General features: G+C 36.2%; 1 protein-coding gene across 1 annotated transcript in view; it reads left to right on the forward strand.

Annotated features, from left to right (window-relative positions):
* Positions 1-23,286, forward strand: part of exoc3l2b (exocyst complex component 3-like 2b) — a 30,440-nt gene extending 7,154 nt beyond the window's left edge. Inside the window, exons 2-13 of the mRNA XM_077208607.1 lie at positions 1,026-1,508; positions 3,589-3,806; positions 11,350-12,004; positions 14,870-14,984; positions 15,405-15,515; positions 16,023-16,123; positions 16,787-16,900; positions 18,148-18,283; positions 18,770-18,892; positions 19,373-19,528; positions 20,535-20,656; positions 21,564-23,286. Coding sequence (XP_077064722.1) covers positions 1,048-1,508; positions 3,589-3,806; positions 11,350-12,004; positions 14,870-14,984; positions 15,405-15,515; positions 16,023-16,123; positions 16,787-16,900; positions 18,148-18,283; positions 18,770-18,892; positions 19,373-19,528; positions 20,535-20,656; positions 21,564-21,843 — 2,592 coding nt within the window. The 5' untranslated portion in view covers positions 1,026-1,047 and the 3' untranslated portion in view covers positions 21,844-23,286. The remainder of the gene's footprint in view (positions 1-1,025; positions 1,509-3,588; positions 3,807-11,349; positions 12,005-14,869; positions 14,985-15,404; positions 15,516-16,022; positions 16,124-16,786; positions 16,901-18,147; positions 18,284-18,769; positions 18,893-19,372; positions 19,529-20,534; positions 20,657-21,563) is intronic.
* The last annotated feature ends 3,365 nt before the right edge of the window (positions 23,287-26,651 follow it).

Raw genomic sequence — 26,651 nt, forward strand, 5'->3', positions numbered from 1 at the left:
GGGTCAATGACTAATAAAGAAAAAAAACAAATTTTTTCAGGGCCACGATTTAACTAAATAAAAATGAAAGAGCACATTAGTATAACACGGCGATATTGTAATTATCATGAGGGAACGAATTAATAAAACATGGCCATGAATTAATATGTTGCGAGAGCAAATTCTTAATGTGAAGGGCTCCGTAAAAATGCATGTGCTAACAATATATATTTTTAAACCTTGAATATGAGTGTTAAACTTAATCATTACTATATATAAATAATATACATATATAAAAAGTATTTTTAACAAATAATTTAAATGATTCATTCATAATATCTATATATTTGGGGAGTTGCTCCACGAGGTCACCTTGCACCTTGAAGTGGTCCTCTTTGTGACATCATTTCCTATTTTTATGTATTTTTTCCCCTGCATGTTGGTTGTACCACATGGCTTTCATTTGGCAGAAAAAGTTTTTTCAAATATTTTATATTTTATATTTTTTTGAGGGAAATAATAACAGATAGCAAGACTAGTTAAAATTTTCTTTTCAAGAATTTCATTTTTAATTAGGCTTTTCTTCAGTTATTTTAAGTTGAATCACCTTGACATTTTGACTGTATATCCCCCAAAGAAAGAGTCAAAACTAATTTAAATTCAGAACATAACAACATGATTATCAAAGAAGAGGTACAAATCTTCCATTATATGTATGATTTTAATTTTTACTGTATTTTTAAATTAATTAAAGTCACCACAGTTTCCACATTACCAGACACTACCTATTGAAATCTACAGTTTCACAAGATCCGGTCTCTCTATTTCTATGTGCATTTTACTATTTAATTTCGTCTGTATTGTACGTGAGAAAGAACCAAGGAACTTTTTCATAAAAAATGAAAGCTCATAGCAGCATGATGGATGAATTCCAGTGCTGGCCTGTTTGGCAGTAATTTCCTGTTTGAAGAGGCATCTGTAATGGCTTACACAATTCATACTGGCAGTGGGGATTCTGATAGATAACTGTTTTATCTCTCTTCCAGCATATATCCTCCAAGCGCAACCATGCCAGTCCTTAAGAACCTCCCGTCTCGGCTGAAGGGAGGCAGATTTAGTGTGGATTTGGAGACTACACGTAGTGAGTTCATTCTCAGAAAAATGAGTCTTAACCACAATCCATTTGAGGAGCCTGGCTCAGATGAGGACTGGCCCAGAAGCAACGGAGGCTCACTCCTGGATGGGCGTGTGCCGCGGGACAGAAACCCGTTTGAGGATGAGGAAGATGAAAATGAGGCTAATGAGGTGCGACGTGGAGGCTCAGGGAAGGGAAGCTCCTTCAAAGGCACGCTGGAACGCATGAAGGGGGTCTCGCCCCTCAAGACCCTGGGCAAACTGGGCAAGAACTTGCGCATGTCTGCCAGGAGCAAGGGCAGGGAAACACCCTCCCCACAGGGGTCTATAGGTTCAGCCTCACCCTTGGGGAGGAAGAAGAAGGGCAGACGGAGTTCAGAAGGGAGCTTGTTACGGTATGGTGTGTAGGGATGGGAATTGAAAAGAATGAAATGGTTCCGGTTCCAATTCCTCTTAATGAAGTTCACCCAAAAATGAAAATTATCCTATGATTTACTCACCCTCAGGTGTATATGACTATCTTCTTTCAGACGAACACAATCAGAGTTATATTAAAATTATATCATTGCTCTTCAAAGCTTCATAATAATTTGAAGTCCTAAAAAGTGCATCCATCCATCATAAATAATAATCCATACAGCTCCAGGGTGTTAAAAAAGTCCTTCTGAAGCGATGTGATGCGTTTTTGTATGAAAAATATCCATATTTAAAACTTTCTAAACTAAAATAACTAGCTTCCGGCAGACAGCCTACGCAAGTCGACTTACTCCAAATGAGTAACCCCTGACGTGAAGTATGACGTACAAGGAGTGGCGAAAGCTAAGGTGAGAGTAGACACCTCTTGTGGTTCAAATAAATAGGGCTGGGCAACAATTTCAAGCTCCTTTTCTTTTTCAAGATCCTCCGACATTTATCTTGAAAAATTCTCGTTTTAGACTTCTAATTTGTGAATTGTTAGTTTTTTTGCTCATCCTCTGCGCTTACGTGTTTGTCAATACGTCATGCGTCAGGTCAGAGTAAATCAATGTGTGCGGCCGTCTGTCAAAAGCTAGTTATTTTATCTTATAAAGTTTTAAATATGGATATTTTTCTTACAAAAATGCATCGCTTCTCTTCAGAAGGCCTTTATTAACCCCCGGAGTCATATTGATAACTTTTATGATGGACTTTTTTGGACTTCAAAATCAGAACCCCCATTCAATACCATTATAAAGCTTGGAAGAGCAATGATATTTAAATAACTAATAAGATAGTCATATACACTTAGAATGGCTTAGTAAATCATGGGATAATTTTCATCTGTAGATTTGGTTGCAGAGTTCAGTCTGCGCTGTTGATTAAATAGTGCAGGGAACAATGTGTGTGTGATCTTCAGCAGAAGAATGCACATGCGATAATCATCAACGTAAAAGAATGTCATTTGGTTCCGGTTGCATTTTTAAAGTGCAACCTTCAGGTTGTTTTTTTACTTATAACCTTATAAACCGTTAAAGATAGATCTACTGTGAGCTACAAGTTTGTTAATCATTGGTGGTATGCTTTTGTTGAAGCCATTAGCCTGCATTATTTTAACTTGTTTTTTAATAAGTTATTTTTTAATTCCTGGTGATGTAATTGTTAGTCTCCCTATCCTCTCAAACTATATAAATATTTGTGTATGTGTGATATTTAGCAAAAAAAATGTGAATATATTGTGTAGATATGTAACTATATCTATTTCTTAAAAGCAACACTATATTATATTGTAATGCTATAATTCTATATTATATTTTAATTGTAATTTCATTTGGAATGCATCATGGGATTGTAGTTCTTTCCTTCATTGAACCCATTAAGTACACAGTCTTGTATATTTGACTTTTTGTCTGATTTTCAAATACTTTTTTGCTTTAAATAATTCAATTTGTAGCTAGTTGATTTGGTTGATAACTTAAAACTCTTTAACAAAGACATTATGAAAATCTCTATAGGAAGAATGAATAAAAAGAAAACCTCTGGAACCAAGATGGATGAAAATGGACAGGCACTGTTGCACAAAAGAAAGAAATGAAGTGTGATAAACAGTTTAGGACTAATTAATGATTTATATGATGATTTATTGCCAGAGGGAGGTAGGAGTGTTTGGGAAACTCATTTGTAAACTATTATAATTTTTGTATTTCCATTATTTGCCACTAGTAGAATAGACACACTGTTCTAGACACATGCCTTTAAATTCATAGTTTTCTTACTACACTATTAGTTTATGGAAGACCATGTATTTTTGTGCTATTGCAACAATTTATTTAATAATTCATAAAGCCATCATTACTGAGTCTCAAACAGTAGAAGAGCATGATTCTAGCAACACCGTGGTCATGGGGTTGATTCCCAGGACATACATGAAAATGTATACCGTGAATTAAATGCAATGTGCTTTGGATAAACGTGTCTTGAAAATCTAAATGTAACTAATCAACTTATTTCTTCCTATAGAATGGCAGGGAAGTGTAAAGATCGCAAGGAGAGCTTGACCAATGGTGACCTATGCTCAGAAGCTGATTCTGACTCCACCAGTCGCAGACTCTCCTTCCTGAAGATGGTGGGCAAGGGAAAGATGAAGAGGGAGTCCATGCAGGACCACTCATCCCAGGGCCCCGAGGAAGAGCCAGTTGAGGAGGTGCCTGAGGTCAAACCCAGGGAGCCACTTTCAGGTAAACAGTCAACTAGTGAAACTGAAGCTGTGCATTTGTATAGCAGCATTCAGCAACAGACCCAAATTCCTAAAAAAAAAAGGACCAGATTTACCTGTCCATAACAAATATAATATACATTATAAAACTGTTTTTGTTCTTAATGTGTTTCTCATTTTACATACATAAAATGTTTAGCAGTTTAGCTATTTAAAACAGTTGTTTTGTAATTGTTTGTGTCAATGTAATACAGTATTTCTGAATATTCTAATTTCTTATGAAGCATAATTGTATTGCCCTTCTAGAAAATCTACAGGCAGTCATCAAAGACTGTGATAGTGCTAAACATGGCATTATTTGCTAATTAATTCACCATTTAAACTATAAATGTACAACTAATATTTAACTATCTTTAACTTCCCAAACTTTTAACCACAACTGTACCAGAGCTTGGCTGTGTAGCTTGACCTGCATGAGCATGGAACATGCTACGTAGGAATTTGCACATGATTGCGTGCTCAGGTTTCAGGCTTTTTACTGCAAGACCATGAGAGATAAGGTTCAAAACTGGCAGCAAATTGCAAGCTCTCTTTGTTAAAGAAAAAAGAGCATAAAGAATGGTAGTGAAGGATGAGAATGGATACCATCAACCTAGCAATGCGAATTGCTAACGTCACAGGACTGGACTGTTTTGCAAACATATCCACAGTGTTAGTGGTTGCTGGTGCATTTGTTGAACAGTCAACAGAGTTCATTGTGTGCTCAACCTAGAATTTAATTTCAGCTATGCTCTTACACAATTGTGTGTCATTTTGAAGCAAGACTCTGATTAGCAGGTTCAGATGTTTTTGATTAGAGTTGGAACTAAATTTTGCAGAAAGATTGATAATCGGGGAAAATGACTGTCAGAGCAGCATGCATTTAGCTGATTATCAAGGCATTTTTTGGAATGAATCGTTCCTACCATAGAATGAGGGCCCAGTAAAAATCTGGTGTTTTCACTATACGGGCTAGAGGGCTGTCAAATTTGAAACCATCAGCCTCTTTACCTTGCGTAAATGCAGCATGGAACATGATAAAAGAGGAATCTGATAAAAGGGGAACTGAATGTGCCCAACAGTGTCATGTTTGGTCATGTCTTTGCTTTGTTTCAGCAGGGGGGAAAGGGTTAGTGATTCTTGGTGCTTTGCATGTCCCAGCTGACACAGCAAAAAATCACTTTTTATTTGTGTATTTAGCCACATTATGTTGACAGGAAACCTTCTGGTGACCTCCCGCAACAGTCATGTGGGTTTCCAAGTTATTAGTTTAGTAACTCTCAGCTATCAGCTGAGAAGACCACCAGACACTATACGATCCATCTGTAATTTGCTTGAAGAGCATTTTTGTTTACACATTGATTGGATGTCATATTAAATATACAAAATTCCAATGCTAAACCCATTTTTTTGTTTAGTATCTGTTTTTGTGATCCTTTCTTAAGTATTCCAGAAAGGTCTTCTGTATGAGCTTAAATAATAATTCCCATTTATTTTGCAGATGGAAGTGTTGTGACAAAAGAAAGCATTGCTTCATCCATGCAGCTGTCCTCAAGTGGCAGCACATTCCTGAGTGAATGATAATCAAGAAGACTTTCAGTATTTAATTCACAGAGAGTCCTTTTTAAGAATGTTTGCAAACATCTTCACAGTAATGCATTCAAATGGAATATGGAGCGAAAGAAACATTAAATAGGGAAGTTATGCTTCAAATAATGTGTAATGCAACCATTCCTCGGTTGCTGCGCATGCAAGAAAAGCCAGAAAATAGAGCGAAGAACAGGGCGTCAATCCTGTTCATGGAGTGTGTTAACTGTCAATTGTCAACCAGATCAGATTTCTCTTGATGAGTAGGCAAAACATTTTGTATGCTTCTACTTCCTGTGTCATTGCTTTACCAATCTTAAATAGCTCAACATATGATTCATATAATTATATATATATATATATATATATATATATATATATATATATATATATTATTGTGCAAAAGTCTTAGGCACAGTATTACTTAGGCTTGGTTATTACTTACTTACTTATTACTTACTTATTACTTACTTAGGCTTAGTATTTTCACCCCCCAAAAAATGCAAAAAAAAATATTTTTAAATGCACAAGGAGTTTGACAACAGCCGGTGCTCCACAAGTAGATTAAACTTAAACTTCAATGCAAAATTTCACTCAAATTGTTATGCTGCATGTTTCCTTAACAAAAATGTTCTTTCTTTTTTCCAAATTTTTCCATTTTGTTTTGACATAAAAATATGAAGAAATTGTTCTTGGTACACAAAGCATGTTGCAACTAAACCTCATTGTTCAGAGAGCAAGGTCTTCATTGCGTTCGGGTGGCTGGTATCTATCAGAACTGAATGTATTCAGTTGTCTTTGGGATTGGCAGAGTGTAAGATGAAATCTGACTGAATTGATAAAGCAGCCATATAGACGGGCGTTTACCCCTCATTCTAGTGAATGATTTCCAGACCTCACCAAATTACTACCCGCAACTTCCAACCATAAGCCATAACTACAGCTGAGAGCCATTCTGTCATGGCCGCTATGGGAACAGTATCTGAATGGAATCAATGCACTCCCGTTTATGATATTAAATATTCCCACATGCCAACTGGCAGAGTCATTCGTAAAAGGGAATAGCCAACACTTCCACCTTATCCAGCTATTGTCTAACACTTGGCAGGAAGATTTGTCCATGCATGTCAAATAAACCAACAAGCATTAAGTGAGGGCAGGGTACCACTTAGTGTAAGGTGGAGTACTCATTTTCCAAATGGTCCAATTTAGGTTTGCTCTGTTGACGTTGGCCATGTCTAAATGAATTAAGAAGGGAGTGGGACCGTTCTGTCCTGAGAAGGGCTCATGTCATCATTTCAAGTCCTGACCTAAGGTCTCCAGTGGCAGGCGAGGCCAGTTGTCACTTTAATAGCCACTTTATCTCACTGGGCTGGACATTGAAACAAGATTTTGGCATGTGAAATTCCTTCTGGACAGGATTGGGCACAGGGGACAATACCGCCAAGTATTACTCTACCCATCTGCGCTTCTAAGGCAGATGCAGGAAATACAATCACCCTTCTCTTATTAAGTATTTCACTTCTAGGGAAAAATATGTCTACTCTGCACATGCTGAGCATTAAATGGGGGAAGTGAATGAATGAGAAAGGGAGTTTCAGTGGGCTGCTATTTCTCAAGTTCTTCGGTTTCTCGTGCTCCGGCTTGACAGAAGGATTTTGACTCTGAAACTCTTACAGGGGGAGGGTTCATGGAAAATGGTCCTGAACCTGTGGCACGACAAAGAACAGATCATATTCCATTACATTCCTAGAACTCAGGGTAATCTTTTCCTTGTAATGGCTGATTGGTCCTGCTGAGAGGTGTTGGTTGTGCAGGTGTGTTGGTGCAATGTTAGCAGATATCTTGCTTAGTCAGATCTATTCAGTTGAGTTGATTGTCAGCCCCCACCCTTTAAAATCCCTGGCCAAAAGTAAATACCGTTACCTCTTCTTGGAAAACGTGGTGGAGGTATATTTGTGTAGCATAGTGCCATATGTGCCCTTAAAAGGCAACACTTCAATCCCTGTGGTTTTCATTAAGGAAGGGTGGTGACATGTCCATGCTTAAGTGAAGTATGCTCTACACACCATGAATTTAGTGCATGAGACTTTCTGGAAACAAAGAACTAGTGTTGTCCTCTCCGCACAGCTCAGCTCAGTTACTGGCATCGATCCGCATTTTAATAACTGTGGGATAAATCCATTTAAACTGCATGGCTTTTAACATCTGGACCATTGCTTGTCCAATATAAAAGTCTGTCATTCAAAATAAATACATATATACAGTTCTGTCATACAGTATATATATATATATATATATATATATATATATATATATATATATATATATATATATATTATGCAGCACATTTTGTTCAGGATTCTTTGATTAATAGAAAGTTAAAAACAGCATTTATTTAAAATAAAATTCTTTGTAAAATTTTAAATTTCTTTAATGTCAGTTTTGATCAATTTAATATACCCTTGCTGAATAAAAAGCATTTATTTCTGCCCAAACCATTGAACAAATATGCAAGTATTTATAAGTAAGTTCTTTATTATATAACGCATACTGTAAACACAACCTTGTTTTAAAGTTAAAATGCCTGCAAAAGTCTTGAAGTTTGAAGGTTTTATGGGCCTTACAAACAGATTTATGCGCAGGTGTGGAACAATGCTTCATTACCTGGAATGCCATAACCTTTTGAATTTCTTTGAAGTGCAGTTAAGTAAATTTCAATTCCTGTTATTTCTATTCCCTTTCAAAGTACTGAAGTGTTTAATTCTCATTCATGCATTAAAAGGGAGCCAGTTTCTAAATTCCGAATTTTGCACAACCTTTCTTCTCAGACAGAAGCTTACGGGGTCAACTTTTACTTCCCCTAGGGTTGAACGTCAAGTAGTCCTATCTCAAAGTCACTTAGTCTTAGATGATACAGTGACATGTCGTCCTTGGGTGGAGGACTTTTCACATGGATGAGTTTCAGAGGAAGTGACTATAATTTTTAACAGGCAGCACATTCATTTTTCCACCTTATCCCCTGTCTGTGTTGGAGATAAGCCTTTTGGTATTGTATTTTATATTTAGATCTCCTTCCAATGGACTGGCACACTAAGGCTGTTTTTATCCGAGACGGTTGAGAAGGGTGTGGGGTCTGTCATGGCAGTACTGGCAGTCCATCCTCGATAGGGATAGGGACAGATGAGTCAGGCGCCAACCAAGCGCCCCCGCATCCTTCCCTCTAAGAAGAGGTCAGGAAGTCACAGGAAATATACGGGCAACTCAGTACCGCAAAGGGCCCCTTACTGTTCGTTCAATGTTCTGAGGAATTCAACAGCAGGGCCAATTATTTGCACAGCTGATTTGTGACATATCTTCATCTCAATAGATGCGTGTTGAGAATTGTCAGTAAGTGAGCTTAAAGGGTTAGTTCACCTAAAAAGGAAAATTCTGTCATAATTTACTCACCCTAATGTTGTTCAAATCCGTAAGACTTTCGTTCATCTTGAGAACACAAATGAAAATCTTTTTGATGAAATCTGAGAGCTTTCTGTCCCTCCATTGACAGCTACGCAGCTACCAATTTGACGCTTAAAAAAGTTCATAAATAGACCGTGAAACGAATCCATCTGGATTGAGCAGTTAAGTCAAAATTTTCTGAAGAGACACGATCACTTCATATGATGAACAGATTGAATTTAGGCTTTTGTTCACATTTAAACACTGATCAGCGAACATAAACAGAAGCTCAACCGAACATGCTTGACACCCAAGAACAAACCTCATTGGTTCTTGCTGAAGCTCAAACGTGCAGCGTAACATGAGAATGAACTTCATTGGTTCTCTCACATCAAGCAAATATGCTTGAGCATTCTGTTTACCACAACTGATGTGTGAGGTGAGGAATGTTTATGAATAAAAGCCTAAAATTCAATCTGTTCATCATATAAAGTGATTGTGCCTGTTCAGAATATTTGTACTAATATCATTTCATATAGATTTTGTTTAGTTTAACGATCTCTTTATGAATCTTTCGAAGCATCAAAGTGGTAGTTGCATAGCTGTCTATGGAGAATACAGAAATTTTATTAAAAAATCTTTATTTGTGTTCTGAAGATGAACGAAAGTCTTGCGAGTTCGGAACGACATGAGGGTGAGTAACTGATTCTTTTTTTGGGTGAAATTGATATCTTCACCTCTTATTCAAATATTATGAAAAAGATTTTATAAACGTATTGCATAGTTGTGTTTGCAGTCAAGTGTGTTATTTCTGATAAGGCAATGAAACATGACAAATTGTGCTGAAATAATTTTTGGTCAGGCTGTCATACAAAGAAATTATGAACACATGGAGAAAAAAAAGAGAGAACCAATGAAATATTAATAACTAATTATGTTGTAATCAATGTATACTTTTTCCTTTGAGCTTGTTTTTTTGCATAGTAAAATAAACCTGTTGCTGTAGTTTGCCTTTTTTTGTCAGATAAATACCTCAACCAATTTTGTTTTGTTCTTCCCTAATATTTAATGTAAAATATTTTTCTCATATTTTATGGTTTAATCTAACTTGTTGTGTCATTAAAAACAAATATTACTTTTAAGCAGTACTGTATGTTTGTGCGTGTATATATTGTGGCGTGCAGGATGAGTCCGAGGGACGTGAGAGAACGGCGCGTGGCCGGTGGCGTGAATGATAATGAATGACACCTGCTGTGAGATGCACCAGTCTCGATCGTCAGGGTCATCACTCCTCCTTTAATGCTTACACTCCTCCGTGAGAGATGCGAGACCGGTGCGTCTCACAGTTGTCATTCATTATCACTCACGCCACCGGCCTCGCGCCGTTCTCTCACGTCCCTCGGCTTTGTCCTGCTCGCCACACATATATATATATATATATATAATTGTTAATTCAAATACAATTATTATTTAGAAAAAATATAATTACAAATATTTTTTAAATATTTTAGTACAATTATTATTATTATTAATATATAGTATATACCATAGAAGTTTGTCTGGTTAAGCTAAGAACTTGGGAACTTTACATCCTGGTCACTTGCATCCGTAACACATTATGCTGGTGACCAGCTTTGCTAGTCCTTTCAGTATGTGAACCTGTTGAACTCTAGACTTTCCTATCAACTGGTTAATGAAATGCTGTTCTTGAAGCCTCCCAAAACCCGTCTCCAGTAATCAGACCAATTTGTTAGACCATGTAAATGTGTTCATCCCAAAGGAAAGGAATGGAAATGATGAAGGATGGGTGTGAGCACTGACCTCAATGAGAGCCCGTCTGCTTCATCAAAGAAATGTTTTGGAATGTAAAAAAGTGCTGCTGCACATAAGAAACACAAGTGAGATCATTATAAACTATAGCCAGCAAAGTGCATTGGCAGTCCTTTTGACCATCTGGAAGATATACTTCATTTATGTTTTAGGTTTAGCGGTATGAAATTTACTAAGGGGGGAATTCTAAAGAATTGTAATAGATGGCCAAGAGAATGTTCCCATATTCACTATCTTCTGGGTGTTTTAGAGCAGTAGTTCTCAGCCCTCATTGTTCACAACTATATTCCAAGTGTTCATGACTTTTTTCACATTTTTGTGGTTTAGTGGATAAGGACAATTTCTACACTATAAAATAGGGAGCTTGGCTTATTTAGAACAACATATTTTCATAATAAAAATGTCCATGGAGTTATATTTTATTCATTCAGTTTTTCCAGTTCTATAAATCTGAAAATTAGGCTAGTTTTTTAAAGACAAATACGAATGGTGTTGTCTTGTACAACACACACCATTAATCTTTGTTTTATTTACAACATCAAAATTATTATTTTTGTTTTTTAGAGTCTATGGGTTTAGCCACAACATGAGGGTGACTAAACTATCAAAATGTTGTATTCGGTCTCTGCTGTGTGACTAATGGATAACCTTATTTTCTGTTTTGTCAGTATTGGAGATCCTGCAGTTGGTGACAAAAAGAGATTTGTTTTTGGCTGACACACACATTCTGGAGCTGGAGCAGGAGTGTAGGGAGGCGGAATCTCCTACGGCAGGGGGCACTGAGGATTTCACCAGCCCCAGCAGCAAAGACAGCAGTCGGCGCAAAGCCAAAGATGTGGAGCTGCTGTACGAGGCCCTGCAGAAAGAGTTGTGGGACGTGGTAAGGGATTCTCTGCGTTGCCCCACCGCCGGACCCAACCTGGGCCTGGTTGTCCAGGTGCTTCAGCAGGAGGAGGAAGCCGATCGGGACTGGGCTCAGAGCGAACGAGCCGCTCCAGGAGGCCCACGGCCGAGGGAGTTCAAGAAACGCTGGAGGGAGGCGGTAGTCGAGTTAGCTGATGCAAACTTACCCAAGCATGAAGAAGCACGGGCAGGCGAGCTAGCAGCCTACCTGGATAAGCTTAGAGTCCGTATGGTGGAGGACCTCGGGGCGGCTCGGCGTAATGTGGTGTCTGTATATCCGGTAGAATATGACTCCTTCCAAGTGTACACACACAGCTACCACCAGGCTGTTACCCGTCGTCTCCAGGCGATCACAAGTGGAGATCTGCAGATCATTGACATATACTCTATGCTAGACTGGCTCTACAACATTTACAATAGGTAAACAGTAGTTTGACTAGGTTAATATCCTCAAAGGGATAGTTCCTTAAAGGGATTTTAATGAATATTCAAAACACCAATTTCTCATAAAATGAAACCAAACCGTGACCATGGGTTGTCAAGCTCCAAAAAAGTACTATAAAAGTGGTCCATATGACGTCTTTTGAAGCCATATTCAAATGTGATTTCGGGTTTAACGGCATCGGTTCTTGTGTTTCTTGCAACTGGATAAAATGCAGCGAGTTTGAATATGCATGGGTACAAATGATATTTGATGATTGAAGATTTTTTGTGTGATTGACAACTCAAACTTCAAGCTGTTCATCATATGACTTTAGAAGACTTTAAATTTAGCATATTTAGTTATATGGATTATTTTTTGTAGGGATGCACCTAAATGAAAATTCTTGGCCGAAGCGCTTGGCCGAAGGCCGAAAACCGAACGCGGTGTTTCGCATTTTTTCCATTTATTTTATCAATTTTTTCACCATTGCATTTAATTAAATAGTAAAAATATGCTTTTTACTATTTTGTCTTGCTTTTCAGAGAAAAAAATCAAATTGCAAAAATACAATTTATTTAACACTGAAATTTTTTTAACATTGCAGCAGATATTATTTAAACAAAACACAATATAACTTAAAATAAATAAATAAATAAATTAGTAAAATAAAAACTATATGCTGAATACCCTATGGTATGCTGAAAGAATGTAACTAAAAAAGTGCATTGAAAAGTGCAAAAAAAATGTGGATGAACCCACAACAAATGAATAACTGTCCTAGACATAAGCCTACTTTTGCGGTTTACATACACTTTATCGTGATTAGAACAAAGCACTTATAAAGAATTTACTATTCACAATCCTCAGCTGGATCCGTTGCTCCTCGAAATGAAACCAAAACCAGCACTTCTGAGGTACATTCTTCCAGGATTATATTACTATTAGGCTATTATTATTCCTCGCAGCGTCCCAAGATCAAGTAAAGTAGGCCTACATGAATCTGATCTGGTTTCAATAGCGCGCGCTCTCCGTGACGATTAACAGATAAGGAGTTGCCATGAGAACGACTGACATCTCTCTCTTTTCATACAGATTACATAAACAGAGAATATTTGTTTTTGTTTTGAATTAGATCATTTAAAAGTAGACACTTAAATGATTATAAAGATATATTGCCTTTGCTTGTGTGACTAGTATTCGCTGAGTTTTGTTTAAGTTTAGAGACGTGCTCCAGAAAAAAAGTTCAGAAACCACGCCCTGTTTATTTTCTTTATTTTGTTTCGATTGTAAGTTGACACAAGTAGACATTTAACAGTTTATTTTTTATTTTTTCATATTTCTTGAGTCGGTATAACCATAAATGGGGGAGTATTTAAGTCTATTTTGCTGCTATGTGAAAAAAATCCAGCAAAACGCGCCGGCACGTTTGTCGACCCCAGAGGGTTAAAAGACGCTTTAGTGCTGCAAGTAAGGGTATAACGTCTGTCACCGATGCATCAGTTTAGCTTCTCTTTTGTTATCTGCTCAAAGGGGGCATGTTTGCTGCCTTTATAAAGCATGCGCATCTCACTCGACGCTAGTTATTATTTGATCGCGTCATCAAAAACTTCATTGTTCGGTAAAATCTGCTTTTTTTGCTATTTTCGGCCGAATAATTTCGGTTGCCGAACATTCGGTGCATCCCTAATTTTTTGGTGTTTTTGTCATGTTTTGGAGCTTGACAGGCCCAATCCTCATTAACTTTTGTTTTGTTAACGTTCCAGGATATTATGCAAAATATCTTTTTGTGTGTTTCACCGAAAACAGAAAATCTACTGGGATCACTAATTGTTTTTTTTGTTTGTTTGTTTTTTTTGTGAAAGAAATTAATACTTTTATTCAGCAAGGATTCATTAAAATAATGAAAAGTGACAAAAAGTGACATTTATAATGTTAAAAAACGTATCTATTTAAAATGGATGCTTTTCTTTTGAACTTTTTATTCATCAAAGAATCCTGAAAAAAAATGGCAAAAACATTAAGCAGAACAATTGCTTTCAACATTGATAATAAGATATGTTTCTTGAGCAGCAAATCACCATATTGGAATTTCTGATTTTTGAATGATCATGTGACACTGAAGACTTGAGTAATTGCTGCTGAAAATTTAGCTTTACCATCACAGAAATAAATATTTTTTTATATATTAAATATATGAACATTTTAAAATATATTAAAATAGAACACAGTTTTTTTAAATTGATAATGTTTTTTTTATTAAATAAATGTAGCCTTGGTGAGCATAAAGCACCATTCACACCAAAAATTATAAAACTATAGTGATAACTATATTAAGGTCCACACCAACGCACGATATTGTTTATTCTGAACGCAAACAGCTATGTCGTTTGCCGCTTTAAATGCTCGAGGTCTTTATTGCAGGATGGATTCTGATAGGCTGTCAATGTTTTTAACTGGAAATAATCCTTCTGAAAGTGATATCAATTATATTGTTTCTCTGTGCCGTTATATTTTGTATTGTATTGTTATCGTATTTTGTTTGTATTGTTATCGTTATCGTGCTTGGTGTAAACAGGCCTTAAGAGACTCAAAAATATTATCAAATCTTACTGACCCCAACCTGTTTAATTGAACGATAATGTAAAATTTCTAGTTTGTATTGTTGCACTGACTCTATCAGTTGTCAAGCCACACAAAACTACAGCAAACCTAAAACAGATTGTTATAAATAGCTTCTGGTTGATATGAGAGGTGAAACCCACTCTTGTACCTTCCCATTCCTGTTCCTTCATAATTCAATGTTTCCTTATGAGTGAAGTCCAGACTCAGTTTGTGATTTGCTCTTCCTGTTGTTGCTGCAGAGATGTCCTTGGAACAGTCACCATAACAACACCCATTAACCTCTCGCAGCTCGGCCCACTGCTGTCGACAGAGACGGTGGAAAAATTGGAGCTTGACTGCCTCAACTCAGTCAGGGTAAGAACTGAAATACTCAAACCTCATCCCCAAGTATCTTCTAGCCTTTTCTGCGTCCCTCAAACAACGGCATATCCTGTCCACTCAAAGAGATGGCTGGTCGTTTTAACCTGCACGGTCAATTAGAGTGCGGCATTTCAGGGTCAGTGCACGGCTTTCCTGTCTAGATTGAGCACTACACAATAGAAGTCAGTTTGACAACACATTTTTCCCTTCACTCATTAAGCAACATGAATGTTTCGTCTTTTGATAATCCTTTAGCCCATCCAGAAAAGAGTGACATTAGTCGAATACTTAATGCATTGAATGGCTTAATAGTGTGATAGTTTCATTATGGATGCAATATGCACCTAGTGCCCTATATGGCCTCTCACAGCAAGGACGCTGGTAATGAGTGTGTTGAAATGTTGTGTTTTCCAGGGGAAAGTGACCAATGAGCTGTCTCAGATTCTGGAGGAGGAGGAAAAGAAATGGCTGGACACCCTGAACATCGAAGAGTATCAGATACCTCTGGCTCGCACTGTTATTCAGGTCAGCACAGGGCCACATGGACTATTTATGCTCATTTATTTATATAATAAGATATTGTGCTTGACATATGAAGTAAGAGCATGTGATATCACATGTTGCCTTAACTTATTTTCTTAGTATTGATTTTGTGTATAATAATGGCCCACTGTTTCGTTTGCAATATGTGCAGCAGGTTTTAGACACTGGGTCTGTTGTTAGAACAATGAAGGGCAATCATGCACCTCTGTAACAAGAAAATAGTCTCCTAGCTTGAATCGACATAAATAAACACTTCACATTGTGAGCATGTTTCCATTACAGTATATTGTTTTTGTAGGCTCTGTATTGCACCCTAGTGGTCATAAAGGGTATTAAGGAAAATAGTCAGTCACTTTATTTGTTGTTGAAGTAGTAAGAGCATTGAGCAAAATATTTCAAGACTAAATTGAGGAATTGAAATTATTTTGTAACTGTTTTCAATACACAAAATTCACTTAATAACATATTTTCTTACATTTTGCCTTATAGAGGCTACAGGAGGACCTTGAGAGATCTGCAGCTGTAAACAGACATTTGGGCTCACGGGTTGCTCAATGCAGTCTCAACGGACTGGCAGATTTCCTTTACAGGTGGGAAAATAATACACGTAAAGTGACACTATCATTCAAATGATAGGACTGATTAAGATTTGTTTTCTTTAATTAATACTTTTACTCAGAAAGGATACATTACATTGATCAAAAATTGACAGTAAAGACATTTATAATGTTACCAAAGATATCTACTTCAAATCAAATGCTGTTCTTTTGAAATTTCTTGTTATCAAAGAATCATGAGAAAACACATATCACAATTTCCACACAAATATAAGAAGCACAGCTGTTTTCAACATCGATAATAAGAACAAGAAATGTTTCTTGAGCAAATCAGCATATTAGAATGATTTCTGAAGGATCATGTGACACTGAAGACTGGAGAAATTATGCTGAAATTCAGCTCTGCATCACAGGAATAAATTACAGTTTAAAAAAGTAATTTTAAATTGTAATAATAATTATTTTATCAAATAAATTCAGCCTTGTTAAGCATAAGGGTTCCTTTCAAAAATATAAACTTTGAATGGTAGTGTATGTTGGGCTCTATATGGGTTTCCAAATTACAAGCCTAAATTACAACCCATGTATGTCCTAAATGCTTAAAATGTTTTTCTTTTTTTATTTAGTTAATTTCCATAGAAAATGTGTAATAATAACCACATACCATCCTTAAGTACTTTGTTTTTTTATGCATAGTTTTCAGAGAAAGGTGGAGATGTTCCATGAGATGCTTGTGAGCAGCTTTGGAGAAAATGAAGATGGTTATATCGCTAAAACCATCGCCCTTGTCAACTGCAGTCCACCGTTTAGGTTGGCTCCCTTGAAATCTTTCATTAATACATGATGTTTTGTTTGTTTAAATGCATTTAAAGTGCTGGGTAGATTACTTACAAATTGTAGTGGGTTAATGATTCCAAAGTACATGACAACAAGTGTCCATCATAATCCATTACATTACACATTTAAAGTAATATAATCTGCTTTTAGATGACTTTTTACCTAACTTGTTTATCACATTGATTTGAATAGGATAATATTGTAACATATTGATATAAAACTACAAAGAGAAAGAAAATATATTCCATTCTTTATCAACCACATGAAATGCATTAAATAATACATTACATCAGGGTTTCCCAGACTGAGGTTCGTGGTGGAACTGTAAGGGGTATGTGAATTTAATAAATAGCTATTAAGAAATTAAATCATAAAAATAAATGAGTTTAAAATAATATACTTAACAAAAAGAAAAATACTTACTAAAAATATTTTGTTGTGTACCTGCATGTTATGTACGACATCAGAGAACCATGAACTAAATTAAATTTTTTAGTAACTTAAAATCTCAGGGGGTTCTTCAAATAAATATATTAGGTTGAATATATAAGAGGTTAAGCTGACAAAAAAAAATCTCTAATCTGGGAATCTCTGCACTGCATGTAAATAACGAAAATTTGCACATTTTAATGTGTTTGCAAGACAAAAACCTTCCAAAGACAGTAATACATGGTTAAATGACTCACTGCGTGATCATTTAAATAATAATGTGTTCATCGGAAGATGATTAGCTATTCAATGTTGCAATGCTGAGAAAACACTTGGGAAAACACGGAGAAAACAAAAATGAAATGATTTCTGTAAATTCAGTGATCAAATTGTGTAGGTCTCAGTTTTCAGTGATAGACGCATGACTAGTGGCTGGTCTGTGTGTGCAATTCCACAAACCTGGAAGAGCTTCTGAACGCACTGTATATAAGCACTAGGCTTTTTTAGAAAGGTAAATTATAAAAAAGTGTAGTAGGGAAAATCAATGAATTATTAATAATTTACTGCCATTGTGAGAATAACATGTAATCAATAAAAAAGTAACTGTAGTCTGATTACACATTTTTTAAATATAATATAATAAAAATACAAATACTTGATTTTTGGAATGTTATTACATAATACAGATTGCATGTAATCAGTTACCTGATTACAGTTACCTGATTACAGTTACCTGATTACCCTATTACTACCTAACACTGCATGTTTATAATATAAATTGGTGTGTTTAGGAGCTTTGTGGAGCGTTGCAGCCAGTGTGACCCCTCAACCAGCGAGGACTCGATTCGTAGAGCTAACTCCGCTCTGGACAGGATAGTCAACTTGACTGTGAGAGTGCTGAACGACAGACTTTTTGAGCATATCAGGGTGAGGCTGCCACAGATCACCCCACACTTCCTCACATAGACATGTTTGTGGCGCAGGCACGCACGCACATATTATTGAAATACCTTATGTTCATCGCATACCTCTGTCCAAGAATATAAAGAATATCTTATCAGCATTTCCCCTATGGGTTGTTCTCAAGGATGTTGTTTTGCACAGCTACTCTATCTCTGAGACACTAAAATAGCAGCACTATGTGAAAAAAACCCTAGTGAATTAGATGTTTTTGGCCTGACGCCGAACAGAATTCAGTGATTGCTGTACAGACTGGCATTACCAGCTCTCATGGGCCACATAGTTTCGCTGCATCCTTTTTTACCATGATGGTGCTTTAACAGGAAGTTAGCTGTACTATCTTGACTCTAAATATGAAAGCCCTCACATCCTGATGAAGACAAATATAGTACATTCCAGTGTGTACTGTGTATGTCATTTCTAATCCAGTGCGTTCTGTCTCATTTCACATAGCCCCTCTTTGATAAGCTGATTAAACGGAAATGGTTGAGCAACACTGAGCCTTTTGAGCAAATTGAGGCACTTATTAAGGAACACTTCAAGAAGTTTCGCAGGATGGACAATCCACCTTACGAGGTAAACTAAGATGTCAATCATGTCAATTCTTTCCCTCAAACCTGCCAGATCTTTATAAATTATGTTTAACAGAATGTGTTTCTACTGTTTTTTAGCCACTTTTTTATCTTTATTCCTCATATCTACAAGGCTCTTTGAAATCTGATTTGTCAATCAAAAGTTTGTGGGCAAATTATTTGGAAAATGATTGCTAATATCAATATAGCTCTCTCAACTTTTTGCTTTTACATAATAAATTAATTTCAGCTCAAATCTATTTTTATGACCAATTATGTATTTTGTGTGTAGCCATATAATAGGGTGAATAATGCACAGTCAGCCAGTTATTATCCCAAAATAAACCCCTTCAGGTTGAAACAAGACCCAATTAATGTCATGTATAAGAACATACATGACATAAATTGGGTCTTGTTTTTAGGTTTATTTTGAGATAAAAACCAACTGAGTGTACTTTATCTCTTATTTACTTTGTCCTCTAAGGTCCTGGTGGTGGAGGTTCACCGGCGCGTGATGACTGAATATGTGAGGGCCATCATGAGGGGCAGAATCATCTGCACATCACTTAAAATGAGGAAGAGAATGGCTGGCCGCCTTCGTGATGAAGGAAAGCACCTAAAAGCTCTCTTCAAAGAATTGGTGAGTCACTTCTCTGGATATATGCAGTGCATATATATATATATATACTAAAGGTGCCAGTATGAAGACTTGTTTTTTTATGCAGTTGCGTAAATATGGTTCTCTGTTTTCCATTTCATCCTATACACATGAAACAAGTTGAACACTTCGTATGTCACTGTAACATGGACAATGTAGACCTTACTGGAAATTTGGAGATTAATTTGTAGTACTTTTATTATTCATTTTATTTGATATATATTATTTATAAACATATTTTTTTCATGAAATCCTCATTCCCCAGATTAATCACACTTGGCAAAATGTCATGTCCTGTTTTTAGCTAGTTACTAAGTATCTTTTAATCACCCCAAAATCATCTACAGCCGACAACTTTCAAACAAAAGAGACGTTTTGAAGAATGGGCATTTCTGGAGTGGAGGTAGATGGCCAAACTTGCCTCTTTAGAGATTGGCTCTAAAGGGCATCTCCATGACCCACCCAAACGCTCCTTTCCCCTGTGCAGCGTCTGCCCCTTGCTCCAGTTAAAACATCCGTTTGTCACCTCGGTGGACAACAGGATGCCCTTGTTTATGGAAGAATATCTAGGCCTGGGCCTTTGAAGTCATGACTTGACTTTAAGGTCAAACTGAGAGTCAGGAAGAACTGCCTTGGTGTAACGGGCATACAGATATTTACTCTCAATCGGAACAACATGTGCTCCCACACTTAATCCTCTAGGTTTTTGTTTTTCCAGACACAAGGGTAAAAATAGCCTTTTTTGATTGTAAGTCGGAGTTGTTAGGGCCCTGTGATCTTTGGCTGTCTGTCAGAAGTCATTGTACATTGTATTTTTTGGAAAATGCAGCACATTTATGGGAGTCTTATTTTGAGTACCAGGCAGTTGTTTTTTTAATCCGAGTGTTCATCTACACGTTCCAGTGGCTGATTGGTCTCGGCATATGAAGGATTTAGCTATCTGATTTTGACATATCTGATGTTATCTTGCTTGTTTGCCCCCATCCAGGAATCTTCCGCCTCATGGCTCGACAGTGCTATTCCTCACCTATCGGAGATCATTCTCTTGGAGGACACTCCCTCCATCCAAATGGAAGTTGGCGTACTGGTACGGGAATTCCCTGACATACGGTGAGTGTCTTAAGGGGCAGTGTGTCGCTACGCCGGGACACCTTGTAGCCCCTGATATGATCGAGGTCAAATAGCAGAGAGCTCAGGTCATCTGACAAATTTGGTCATTCTGTTTGACAGCGAAAGAGGGGCTTGTAAAAGCAAACAAGACCTTTGCGGTTTCCTGATTTTTATGAGAGACTGTTTGGTTATCCTAGATTCGCATGAAAGGTGTACAGTTGTCCAGCTCTGGATCCTCACAAAGACAAAGCAAAAACACAGGCATCCTGCCAGGGCCTGACCCAAAGCTCCATGGTTTAATCTAGAGAGGGCAGTTGCCTAATCAACAGTTCTGCCGAATCCAGAGGAAGCTCTCGTATGTGGAATGTGTGCTAAATAAAGCTTGAAGCTTCAGATACATGACCTAGATGTGCTGTGGGCTCCATTGTTTAGGATTAGCAACACCTTTGGGTTTTAAACTGATGAACATTTGGAATCTCTCCCATATACCAGCCGTATCCTCGTACATTTTATGATCTAGGAAACTTTAAATAAACAGGAGCCAACTCTGGGAAGGTTAAATAAGGATTCTTTGCACCCTGGCAATGCTACGGACATTATAGCATATCATAAAGAATTTACAGTTAATGTAATTCCCATTATATTATATTTATATTCCATTTCTCTTTTAAAATAATTTTGGCTTGTACTTTAAGAGAAACAAAGAATATAACGAGAATATTAAAGTGTTTTCAAGAACAGTTTCAGTGCTGATCACACACCATAAAGACCCTGTTGCTGTTTATTTAAGTAGTTTAGCCATTCTTAATGTTTCATTGTTATATGACACTGTGTTTATTGCTAATATGACCGTACATCTCATACAGTACATCAATAAATGTGAATACATATTTCCTGTATTTTGCAGGAGAAAGCACGTCTCTGCCATACTCAATATCCGTGGGATGACCCGACAAACAGAGAGGCAGGAGATCTTGAATATAGTGAAAGACATTGAGAACAGCGACAGCGTCATGCGGGTGTCCCGTGACAGGGCTCTTTTCGCTGAGGTGCCAGTGACATCAGAAGTACACTGTCTAAATGTTGGCCTGAGCCGCATCGCCCTCACCGCCTCGTCCCTCTTCTCCAGCATGCGGTTCCGGCGCGGAAGGACTACAGCTAGGGAAAACCAGGATGACATGCTGTAATCCATCTGGAACAATGGAACAATGCCGACAGCACAGCATTTGTTTCTAAAATGTTTGCATGTGCCATTGTCATGTCATTAGGAGCTAAGTAGAGGCATCTTTCTTAGCGATGCTCATGATTGCACGATCTATGAGAAAATGACACTACGATTGGAATCCCTACAACTGTTTTTGCACAACTAACATTGCAAAGGCTTGTGTGAAATGCAGTGGCACCAAAATATTGTGGCACTTTAGCCACACTTAAAAATGTATGAATGTCTTTGCGTTATATAACAAAATATCAAACCAAGTGGCATTTATTATTTTTTAAAAAGACACTTTTCAAGCAAACATTTCACAAACGAAGTTTTAAATGATCCATTTTAGATACACTGTTCAAAATTAAGACAAATCATATGACAAATCGAACATGTTCGCATAGAATTTCACAAATAAATCACCTCTGGACCAGTTGGTTCAAAGTCATTGCATAAATGTCAAGAAAAGTGTTCATGGAAAAAGTCTAGCATCATTTGATTTCTAATACAATGAAATTCATACATTTTGTGTATCTGAAAATGTCCAAATACTTTTTGGGTCCACTGTATTTTTTTTCTTCTGGAATTGATATATGTTAGCATTTGAATATATAGTGCAACCATCTCTAAGAAATGTCTTTTAGAATTGTAAATTGCAGGGGTCACAAGAGTGTTTATGGTAAAAATTGTAACTACTGATGAAAACACTGCTTAGTTTTGGGATTTACTATGTTTCCTTAATCATACCGTTTATCATTTTGACTTTTGTGACTGTAACTGATAGGGATGAAATTTTATTTTTATTTTAGTTGCACATGACTGAAGACTGATTTATAAGGTACTATGCAATTGCAGTTATCTTTAATCTTTCAATTATTTTTATCATATTTAAGTGGATAATTTAGTGATCCAATAATCTGTTATCTTGTCATGAAAGATAACTGTATTTTGTATGAGATTATTCAGATTTACCTGTGAAAGAAATCAAGATGGACTATTTATGTATTGCAAGACTTATTTATTGCACCAGTAATTTCATTGTGCTATAATCAATACTGGAAAAAACAACCACAAACCAACACAAACACACTTTAGAGAAAATTTGATCAAAATAATTAGTTTTAGGGCTGTTTACCTAAAAAAAACTGATGGAAAGAAATATTCAAATAACGTTTAGTGAGTCGACATTTACCAGTTTGTATTCTAAAAATATAATTTTTCATTCAATGAGTCTGTATATATTGCTGTGTGAGCACTATGGAAAAGAAATCAAAGATACAACATTTCAGTTAATTTTAGGGTACTCTGCATGTTGCTACATATGAAAGACTTGTAAACTGATATTTTGGTTACAGGAAGAAAATTTATTTTACAGTGTACATAGGGCTATATTAAATCACATAATAAATGACGGAGGATCAGACATTTGCTCTTCTTCCTTTTTTGAAATGCAGCACTATGGGTCAAATTATCCACTGACAACAAAAGTGAGTTACATTAGTCTGTGAGCTTGTGTGTTCCTGTGATTCGCTTGCTTTGACGTCACATCGACCCTAACACATCATCATCTAGCCTGCGCGTGTCTTTGGCCGCCGCTGTCCTTGGTGCTGAGCGCTATTCCAAGCCAAGGCAAAGACGCATGCGCAAGGGCTAAGACACACTAAATATATTTATTACACTGTATCAGTGAAGAGTACAGTGATCAGTCATTTTTTTTTTATTTAAATAATTTTGAAACCAGCAGTCTGCCAGATTTTAAAACAACATGAAGCACTAGGTTATAAGGCGATGACCAACACATTTTACTCCATTAAGTTTATTTTCGAAAATCTATTTCTGTATAGGCATATAGGCTACTTTAAAGGCTTGCAACTACAAAGCCATCAATGGGAAACTGCCATTTAACTGCAAGTAGCCTATATTACGCTTTCTAAAATAAAGATGCAAATAAAGCAACTATTGATCAAAAAAATGCATGAGGAAAAATGAAAGAAAAATGTCACTGCTAGTGTACATAAAGCATTACTTGGCCAAAACAACAAGTGATTAACGATCATTAATCCACTTAAGCCCTTATACTCATTAGCAACATGCCATAATCTGCTATAATTCATAGAGACCAATATGTGGAGGACTGTTGTGGAATAAAATGCCATTAATAATCTGGTAACAGACTCTCCCATATGGGCTTCTGTCGAGTATGTCTGGTATTTCGTCCTCTTGAGTAGACTGACCATCTTATATGGGGAATAAATAGGCCTACTCTAAGTATTAAGTCAGCACAGCATGGACGCATGCGCAGAAATTTCCATACGATTTTCGTCTCAGTAATTAAAATGGTTTGGAAAAACTTCAACATATCACTGCTTGTGGTCACATCACCACCACTATGATTTGACCTAAACAGTAAATTTATCTCAGGCTCAAATTTAAAGGTAATTTTTCATAAATTGAATTTATGTTTTCAATTTTGATGGTTTAGATTTTTTACAGAAACGATATGAATTGGTCAGCTCTCTCTCTCTCTCTCTCTCTCTCTCTCTCTCTCTCTCTCTCTCTCTCTCTCTCTCTCTCTCTCTCTCTCTCTCTCATATAAAAAATGACGTAGAATAAAAATGATTGGAAAGTCTTAGTACACTAGATGGCGCGCTTCTCAAACAAACAAACAAACAAAGAAAAGACTCTGATAATGATGAAAGAAGGTTGTCATTGCTGAACCTAATTAAACACAAAAGAGCTCCCTTTGCATGCATATCAAAGACACAGCAGGGGTAAACGCGGGAATAGGTCAACTTAATAAACACATAATGGGTGTGTAATGCACTCTACAAAAGAATAAAACACTTTAATGATGTTTAATGATGTTTCACATTAAGCAAAAGTAGGCTAAGCACTTATAGGTGTAAATCTCAAGGTTGTCATTTAATAATGTAATGAATTATAATATTAATATTTATCTAGTCAACTTTTCACTGCCAGTCAAAACTATGAATTTGAAAAGTATTAAAACGTTTTTCATTCTTTTGAATTAGTGTTAACTCCAAATCATCTGGTTTCATTTCAAATTTGCCAGCATTTCAAGCATGAAGTCATTATATAAGAACAATGACAAATGTCTGAAACAATTCATTCTTTTACTGGCTCTGCTTTATCACCAGGCAATCTCGTCCAGTCGGCATGACTGAGTGAAGCCCCAGTTTTTCATAGCATAAATGTACTAATGTAATAATGTATTTTATATATACATGTATTCATCAAACATTTATTCATCAAACTTTTTATTTAAGAGTCATGAACTTGCTGGTTCATTGCTTGCCAGCAAACATATGAGATAAAGTGATAGTGATGCCTGACTTTGACATTAGACATCCTAAAGTTGACTGGATTTGAAAATATCCATTCATTAAATTTTTTTTCAAATATATTTTTGCAGACTTAATATAATATGTCTTCTTAACTAATCCCAAGCATGAATATTGGTTAAACTTAAATATTTTTGCTCTTCCAACATTTTATTAATTGGCGTTTTTACAGTGTAGCAAGCCAAGCCAAATCATCCAGATGCCCTATTACTTCATGCATGATCTCCTTGTATTTCCATTCATCCATATATTCAGCCATAGTTGCTATTATTTTGATGTCAGCGTCATCGTATGGCCCTACCCAGCTTCTCTCATTAATGATTCACATAATTAGTTTCCAAGCTCAAAATGAACATGGCTCGCCAAGCAAATATGTTGAGGTAATGACAAGCTGGTATAACAAGTGAGACCAGATATAGGACTGAGTCTGATTCATGTGTTCGGAAAATGTTGTAAACATTATGAAATAGAACATAAAAAGAGAGAAGAAATTGATATTGGAATCTGAAGGGTTTTATTCTGTCAAACGCTATTTAAAAAATTATTTCTGGAATTTCAGAAATAATTCATACTTTTGACAAAGAAAATTAAATTAATGACAAAAACTCAATTTCCACTTTGTTTAATTTGTGCTTATACCTGCATGATTAGATTTACCATTAGTATTGTCATTCAGACATGACATTTTGCACATTTTAAAATCTGTTAGCCCTTAATCACTGGACAAAGCAGGAATACAATAGATATAATCATGATATTATGTATAATTCTAATATGATATATTATTGTAGATTGTGGTAGGATAATATCATGATTATGATAAATAAAGTAATATTAGCTTTGTGTGGAAGGGGGACCGAAATATTGTGTTACTGTTAATGTACGTGTTTGTACTTGTACTTGTACTTTACTTTATTGTAGAAATACTGCAACTTCACATGACATATTAAAGCAAAGATTATTTAAGCCGTTGGTTTTTAAACTGGGATCCAGGGACCCCCAGGGGGGCACAGGGAAGTGATTTTGGGGCTATAGAAATGTTAAGAATAAAGCAGTGTAGTAAAATATACAAATTAATAAATAATACAAACAAATCTGATTAAATTTCATAGAAACTTGTCTAAATAAATAAATAAAAATAATACATAACATTTATAAGTACAGTAGCCTACTATAATGAGTAGACAAACATAATAATAATTAGCTAAATGGAAATTAGAAATAAATTAATTTTCTAAAATTATCACATTTATAATAATATTTTTGACAGTATAAATTGATTCTTTACACCAGAAACTATAATGATGCTTTTTACGTTTATTTAGAATGGTTGTCCCTAGCATGACTATGATCATATTTTGGGGGTCCGTTGCATCTGAAAGATTTAAAAAGCACTAAAAAGAGTTGACAGCTCTATTGGTGAGTC

Source organism: Siphateles boraxobius, unplaced genomic scaffold, assembly GCF_051911475.1.
Source record: "Siphateles boraxobius isolate OS27281-9 unplaced genomic scaffold, OSU_SipBor_1 6, whole genome shotgun sequence".
NCBI classification, from domain to species: domain Eukaryota; kingdom Metazoa; phylum Chordata; class Actinopteri; order Cypriniformes; family Leuciscidae; genus Siphateles; species Siphateles boraxobius.